The sequence below is a fragment of the Carassius auratus genome, unplaced genomic scaffold, assembly GCF_003368295.1.
Source record: "Carassius auratus strain Wakin unplaced genomic scaffold, ASM336829v1 scaf_tig00214820, whole genome shotgun sequence".
Lineage (NCBI taxonomy): Eukaryota > Metazoa > Chordata > Actinopteri > Cypriniformes > Cyprinidae > Carassius > Carassius auratus.
The window spans coordinates 231291-239885 of NW_020527814.1; the positions used below are offsets into that span (position 1 = coordinate 231291).

Sequence of the window (8595 nt, forward strand, 5' to 3'; positions counted from 1 at the left end):
CAATCAGAGATGCGCCCACTGATCATCTGTGCAGCAAACGTAGTTCCGATTGGATCAAATGACAAAGAAAGCGCGTTCTAATTGGAGAGAAACAGCAACCAGTGGGCGGGGCTTCGCGGTGAGGTCGGACAGGTCTTGAATGTTAGAAATTAATTTAAGATTACAGCTGCAGACTGTAATAATAATTGCTATAGCTATACATACTTTTATATGGAGCGTGACAGCATCTTTCACAGGGGCAACGGATAATTTCAATTCTTAGTAAAATACATCAAGAACTCTTTTTAGACCCTTGATGCTCACAAATGTTTTACATTCTACTACTTTTTTCACCTGATGCTTCTCCATAATCGTGACGTTATTTGGACTCATAATTCACGCAACGCGTTACACTTAAGTGTTTTTAAAATTGTATTACCTCTGTATCATGAACCTTTTTTATTGCAGAATACAAAAGAAAAATAATAATATAGAACGAACAACACAGAGGAGAGAAGAAAAAATACATTTAAATTAACTTAAACCTTTTTATAATACGAGGTGTCTTCAGAGCTCTTTTTTCTTCAAAGTAATAATTATGGTAATATTCGATTTTTATTAGCGCATTTCATTTAACGTTTCCTATCTAACCAGGAGATGGCGCTATTGTGAAGCCACCGTTCTTGACCTTTCGCCGTTTGGGTGAAAAGTGCAATCAGGATGGGATCAGTTTTTAATAAGTCTTAGACGCTGAAAAAAAAAAAAAAAAGAGTCCTTTAAGACACGCTATTACTACTAGTAGCACGTGTTGTACTTAGCACCTAGTTTAGCATTCAAAAAAGTAGCAGAGTCGTATGTGTCATATTAACTGTAGTTCTTGCCAAAAATACAAATGGATTAATAATGTAAAATAACAAAACGATACAAGATAACCTTCAAAAGTGAAGTCAAATGTGTGAAAACATTTCCCAGTCGATAAGTCAACAGTAGACTATATAGAGAGAGAGCAATAACACACAGCCAGAAAAAATAATAATCTTAAATCTTTTTTTTTAATGTTAAAAATTCATTTTATGAATTATTAATTTTTCTCGTTTATTCCAATAAGATGAAAATACTAATTAGATGGAAACATTTAAACTTCCACTTAAATAATATAAGGGCATCGTGTCATAATTATATAGTAATATATATTGCTTGTAAGTTAACCAGTCATTTCATGTTCATCTGGTCACAAACATTAGCAAATGAAGGCATACAACTGGGAAAAAAGGAGAACATGGAATACAAACTGATTGAGCACCTTAAAAATAAAATCATCTCTCAAGCAAACAATACTGGTGTGACACAGCAAATCCACATAGTCTCTGGCTAAAGGAAGAACACTGTGCAGAACTTCATAATTATGGTTTAAAAAGAGGTTTGTCCAAGTTGTCTTAAAGAGAGGCTAACATCCAGTTTAGGTGGCAATGAGCAAGTTTTACTACATATGAGAGCATTAAACCTGCAATTTATGCATTTTGTGTGCTAACATATATACTCTCACATTTACATGTGAATTACTTGTACGGTTTCCCTGTCATCACATTTCCTCAAAATAAACGTTGCAACATTCCAACAGTCTTTTTCTACTTCCTAGCTGCATGACTTCTGTTTTGTTCATGGGCCTCGATGATCTCTGAAACGACGGAGGGGTCATCCAGCGTGGAGACGTCCCCCAGGTTGCTCGTGTCCTGCATGGCGACCTTACGCAAGATCCTCCTCATGATTTTCCCAGAGCGTGTTTTAGGAAGACGCTTCACAACCTTAAAGAGAGAAGAGATGCTTTCACAGCCGACAAAATAAATCTCCAAACCATCTGTGCAACAGATCTGCACTGACAGTGATTTTAAAACAAAAAAACTGTTCTGTGATCAGTCATAATCATTCTTTGTAAATTACAGAAGAATAATATAAATCAAGGGTTAACACTGTACAACAAGGTTTAATAAAAAAAGGCACTGATTTTACCAGGAAATGATCAGGCACAGCATATTTAGCTATTTTGGTAGCCACTAGGTGTCTCAGTTCTTCCACAACAGCAAGCTGGTTCTCAGAAGCAGATTCTTTTAAAACTACAAATGCAAATGGAACTGGTGAAAGAGAAAGATAGGAAAAGAAAGTGAGAGACATGTCAACATTTAGCAAAGTAAGATCTGATTCGCTTTGATCACTGATTATGTGATGGTCAATTATATCTATTATTTTATGTTGTTTTCACAATGACCAAGGGTGTTGTAAAGCACACAATGGAAGTGGTCAAAAGGTCTTTGGTTGCTGGGGGTGTTCCAGATGGCTCATGAATGAAAAAGGTGAGAGGAAGAACAAATTGAGGGTTCGAAGGGGCCCTCACCTTCTCCTTTGATCTCATGGGGAATTCCGATAACTGCGTTCTCAGGAACATCTGGATGTCCATCCTAGTAACAGAGAAACACACATTGTCAACCAAAAAGTTTGCTTCTACACTACCATTCCAAAGTTTGTGGTCAGTAATATTTTTTTATTTAATGTTTTTGAAAAAAAAGTATCTTATGTTCACCAAGGTTGCTATTTTGAACTATAATAATTTTTCAAAATATTACTATTATTCTATAGTTTTAACAGTTATTCCTGTGATACGAAGCTGGATTTTCAGCAGCTGTTACTCCAGTCTTCATTATAACATTTCCTGCTATTATCAAATGTTAAAAATAAGTGCTACTTAATATTTCTGTTCACATTTTTCAGGTTTCTTTCATAAATAGAAAGTTCAAAAGAACAGCATTTATTTAGAATGGAAATCTTTTTCAACATTATAATATATTTAGTCATTTTTGAATTAATATAGTTATAAAAATCGTTCTCAATATTAAAGAATAGCAGAGTCCACACCACAATTATAAAGATAAAGGCATAGAGCAGTGGTTTTCAACCTGTGGTCCGCGTGGTATTGCAGGTGGGCCGCCAATTATTTTCTGTTCATTTCCAGTCCATTCTAGGGCTGTGCGATTAAAAGAAAACGTCCTAAAATCACGATTTGAGCGTGCGCATATGCCTAACTCCAGGTTCACACACTGTCTGTGATGCGCCTTTTTTTCTGAGCCAATGTTGACGGATCAGAGCATTCTCACTGCGGTAAAAGGCTAGAAATAAAAACGTGCGAAAATAATTCATGTCTAACACATGAGCATAGAGTGAATTTGTTAGTGAACAGGATGCAGTTTAAGTGAGAGGAGACACGTTTTAAGTGTGCACACTCTCTCCTCGCAAAGCAGTGTGTATCTGAGCAAGCACGACCGGTTTTGTGACAGAGCAAAGGAAATCTGCTGCGAACAGATAGATTCGCACTCGTGCATTATTTTAATGTGCTTTCGCGTTATATTTATGCGCTCTCACTGCTGACCGCATACACATACTGTATACACACTGCAAACACCTGAGGCACCGCTACAATTAATGAGCTCTATGAACAATGCATGGCAAAAAACAAAAAAAAAGTCCCTGTATACAGGATTTTTTTTTTATTTTATTTTTTTGCCACAAGTCTATAAATTTTTTTACATCTTCACTATAGTGATAATTTTGACTTATGTCTGTTGTAGAGACTTTACAACTTTTTGATAAAGCTCTGATTGGTTTTCTTTTGGAAATATGTTTCAAATTAATCCTGAATGCATTTATGACTGTAAAAGCACAATTGCAAAATTGATCAAAAAAATCGCGATAGTTTTTTTTTTTTTTTTTTTTTTCATATCGCACAGCCCTAGTTTATTCAATAAATATAGTTTAAAATCTAGCTTCTGAGTACTAAGTTATTAACCCAACAATAGTGGGGTCAGTTAATTTTTTTGAAGTGGGCCGCGCAAACATATGTGTTTGGTTGTGTGGGCCGCGAGTTGAAAAAGGTTGGGAACCACTGGCATAGAGAAACAATATAGTTGGAAACACATTCAGAATTATTTTTTTCCATCTGATGAACGATAAAAACGTTGACAGCCAATCAGAATCAATCCTGCTATCATGAGCTTGAGAATTTAAAGAGGAAGACGAGGGTGCGCTTGGAATAAATCTATTATTGAACCTTTACGGACTCCAAACTTTTAGAGTAACCGCAGTGCATTTCCATAGCTCTGTAAATACAGACTCTCTATAGAACACTTTTGTATCAGGTCTAATTTGCCCAATTATTGCAGTGCGGGGATATTCAAATGATTTGAAAGAATGCATTGGGGTCAAGAATGCTAGATTACGCTTATGATAAAGGTTCCTGGGGTCTCACCAGTGCATCTTCTATCTCAGCAGTGCCCAGCCGATGCCCACTGATATTAATGACGTCATCCATCCGCCCTGTGATCTGGTAGTAACCGTCTTCAGTGCGGTACGCCCCATCACCCGAAAAATACTGGCCTATGACAGATTACACCATTTTACTGTCTTATACCTCTGATCACTTTCATGTTAACTTTATTTGAAACTTTTTATGGAGTGAAAATTAAAATGGAGTTAGTACAATCTACAACAACAGAAGGCACATTTGAAAAATCCAAACAGATTATTTTGACATTTTCCCAGATAGGGTTTGCTAACATTCCTCTCATGCCCTCACTTTGAAGTCAAAGTCAAAAAGAACAGTTAAATAATTCAGCAAGTATTCCAACTTTTCTGTTTCATAAGTTTCCTAGCAAGAAGGAGCTTCGAGAGCCTCTGGGGTCTCGCTCACCTTGGTACGGTTTAAAATATGCATCCACGAATCTCTGGTGGTCTCCAAATATGGTTCTGGCCATTCCAGGCCAAGGCTGGCTGATGCACAGAGCTCCACTGACATCATTTCCAATTAATATCTGTCCCTGTTGATAAAGCAAAATTGATTATTCTACATTACCAAAAACACGTGCACTGAGAGGTTATGTCCCTCCTTGGATGATCTTAATGGGAGGGGGTAAAAATCTCTCTGAATAGCCCGGGAGCGTAACAAAAGAGCGCCTCAGAGGAGACTGCATGCACTTCAGCATGCATTATTTCACTTTTTTTTCCAGCTGCAGTAGAGAATTTGAGGGTTCAAAGTTCATCACTGTCTGTAACACAAAGCTTTCTTTAATCAAGCTGGACGCATGGATTCAGGCAGAACCAGGCAGAGCAAAAGACAAATATAACCCTCTTTAGGTCGGATAGTCTGCTAGCAACTTTCTAGAACAGGTGTTAACTACATTAGAAAAACCAGGAAGTAAAGAGCTAATTAGAACTAATTTGTTGTAATTGACTTTATATTTCACAATGTGACCGTTTCACAACTGTAACTTTATATATCACACTGGGACATTATATACAACAACTGTGACTTTATTTGTTATAACTGACAAGTCTGACAGTGTGAGTTTTATTATGCCTCTGTATCTCTCAACAGTCACTTTTTTGTGATTGTGACTTTTTAATTTGACAGATTATTACTATATTTTACAATTGTGACCATTTCTTGCAAACGGGGCTTTATATCTCACAAATGTCTTTTTATTTCAGTTGTAACCATTTTTTCAGTTTATGACTATACTGTGCTTTATTTTCTATAAGTGCAGCTTTATATCTCACATTTATGACTTTTTATTTCATAACTATAATTTTCTTTTTTTTAGACAACTATATCTCATGTTTGCAATCTTATTTCTAACAATTCTGACTTTTAATTTGAAATTGTAACTTTCAGAATATGACTATATCTTTACAATTGCAAATTTCTCACAATTATGAATTATTATTTTACAATATAACTTTATTTTAGATTATGATATCTCTACTGAAACATAATTCCTCACAATTATGACTTTTATCTCTCAGAATTTTAACTTTATATTTTAGAATCTTACTGCATCTTACAATTGGGGATTTACAGCACATCTCACAATCACTACTTTATTTCTCGCAATTATCACTGTATCTCACAATGTCAATTCATATCTGCCAGTTGTCTTTCTGTTTTTGACATTTGAATTTTTTTTTACTTTGAGGTGGATGTGCTTCTGTAATGATGTGTTGTTGAAGAATTTAATTCACCTTCTCCCCGAGTAGTGCCGGCTGTATGCCAAAAAAGGGTCTCATAGCCATTGCAGGCCGGATCTCTGCACCTGGTTCAGCTGGGAGTGGGGCAATACACACCCCGCCGGTTTCTGAAGAGAGAGAGCCCAGTGAATCATCCATTTATTTCTAAATAACATCACACATGGTGTAAATCATCCCATCAGTGCTGCTAGACTAAGGACTAAGGGTACGATACTCGGACAAGAAGAGTCTCGTGGGGTGTTCGTTTTACCAGTCTGCCACCATGTGTCCACCAGAGGGCACTGTCCATCCCCGACCACATTATGAAACCACTCCCATGCCTCGTGGTTAATGGGCTCTCCAACTGTCAACAGATCACACATTCACATGGTCATTTATATTGACAAATTCATCAACCAAAACACTGCACTTAAAAACTTGCCTCTAAGTTGATTTGATTGAGTGACTTGCCAATTCAAGGAAATCTTAGTTCTATCTTTTCAACTGACAGGCCCTAAAGGGACAAACAAAATCCAGACCGGCTGCGCAATAGTCTAGTGTCCTTAATGTTTGGCACAAAGTCAGATTTTCCATTGTTGATCTCAAAGGCTGTGTGACTAGACTCATTAAAAATCATCCAGCGTAAGCAGGCTGAATTTGAACAGTGGCCGAACTCTCTCCCATAAAGAGCTGACTATACCATGGTGTTGGAAGTACAATTTTTGGGCCGTTAACACAAAGGTCTTCAGTTCAAACCCTGAAAAGATGATTAATTCCCCTTCCCCACTGTGCCCTTGCAATGCACTTATCCCTCCTATGATAGAAAGTAACCTGGGGGTAAGTCGTAATACATTGCTAAAAATACACACAGACTTTCAGAGAAAGTTGATAAACAAACTGTTGGAACTGTTAGTTTTCAGTGTCCACATGATCCTGATTTGATGATAAAAAAATATTTCTTATTATTATCAATGTTAAAAACAGTTGTGATGCTGTATTTTTGTTGAAACCATAATACATTTTACAGGGTTATTTGATCAATACAAAGTTAATAGGACAAACATAGAATATTTGTGTAGAATTATAAATGTCTTTATCACTTTTGATCAATTTAATGCATCCTTGCAAGTACATGGTTTTCTTTTTCAAATATTACCGACCCCAAACCTTTCAATGGTAGTATACTATCACAAAATATATTATATTATACCTCCAAAAACATTACAATATCTGTATTATTAATTTATTTGTATTTATTTATTTACTAAACCTCTGTAAGCTTACCAGATGCAAGTGTCTTCAGTGATGACCTGTCATATTTCTTCACCCAGTTTTCCTCATGCTTCATAAGTAATCTGATGGCAGTAGGAGCTCCATAAAACTGATTTATCTTTAACCTCTGAACTGTCTCCCAGTAACGACCTAAAAACAGTCACAAAACACATTCTAACAGTCAAGACAAGGATAATGAAGAGAACCAGAGACAGCTCTTCAACAGAACACCGGTAATGGAACCAAAAAAAAAAGCAATTTTAAACATGAACAAAATAAAAATGTCTAAGTTATAACATAATAACATCATTTTTATATATATATATAATTAAATAAATAACTGTTAACCTGTTACTATGCTTCCATTATTTGAGCTGGCCGATTGGTTTAAGATTAAACCACCAATTTATCTTATTATTATTTATTTATCAATATTTTTGCTGCATATGCTACAGAACAACAAATTAAAACGTGCATAAATGGCTGCCAACAAGCTCGACATAAATGGCTGTCAATGTGTTCCCTCTGACTGCTTGCTCCGCTGACTGTCTGTTGAGCTGGATCTGGTTTTCCCATTTAGCTGAGCGGTGCCAGCCCGAGTTATTTTCTGTTCATTGCCAGTCCATTCTAGGACTGTGTGATTAATCGAAATCGTCATAAAAATCACAATTTGAGCATCGCGATTACTAAATCGCTTTATAGCACGATTTTTCGCGGCCCTGACAGAACAGAACAGACTGGGCATTACTCCAGGTTCACACACTGTTTGTGATGCGCCTTTTTTCCGAGCCCATGTTAACGGATCAGAGTGTTCACACTGCACGCGGTGAAAGGCTAGAAATAAAAATGTGCGAAAATAATTAATATCTAACACATGAGCATAGAGAGAATTGTGAGTGCACAGGACGCAGTTTAAGTGAGAGGAGACACGCTTTAAGTGCGCGCACTCTCTCCGGGCAAGCACGTCTGGTTTTGTGACAGAGCAAAGGAAGTCTGTGTGAGAACAGAGATTCGCGCTCGTGCATTATTTTAATGTGCTTTCGGCTTACAATAACACGCTCTCGCTGCTGCTTTTGCACCGCTTACACACTGCAATCGGAGTACGTGTGAACCTGTATAATGTATAACAAATGTAACGCATATGCAGGTCATCGATTCATGGGTTAAATTCAGGCATACAAATGAAACCCTTTTTGCACTAAATGCCTGGCCTGGCGCCAGCCTGGCTGGACTTAAATTATTTTACGATATCTATGCGAGCCTCAAAGGAGACCTGAAAACCCCCCAAATTCC

The 8595-nt window shown here is 36.8% G+C and overlaps 1 protein-coding gene across 1 annotated transcript; it reads right to left on the bottom strand.

Annotated features, from left to right (window-relative positions):
* Positions 1–1050: 1050 nt before the first annotated feature.
* LOC113092983 (acetyl-coenzyme A synthetase 2-like, mitochondrial) lies at positions 1051–7505 on the bottom strand. Its single transcript, XM_026258785.1, has 8 exons — positions 7315–7505; positions 6302–6394; positions 6046–6158; positions 4718–4844; positions 4277–4404; positions 2372–2435; positions 1990–2111; positions 1051–1784 (listed from the first exon to the last, which is right to left on the bottom strand). Exons 1-8 carry the CDS (start codon positions 7376–7378, stop codon positions 1608–1610), a joined length of 888 nt encoding a protein of 295 aa, XP_026114570.1. The 5' UTR covers positions 7379–7505; the 3' UTR covers positions 1051–1607.
* Positions 7506–8595: the final 1090 nt, after the last annotated feature.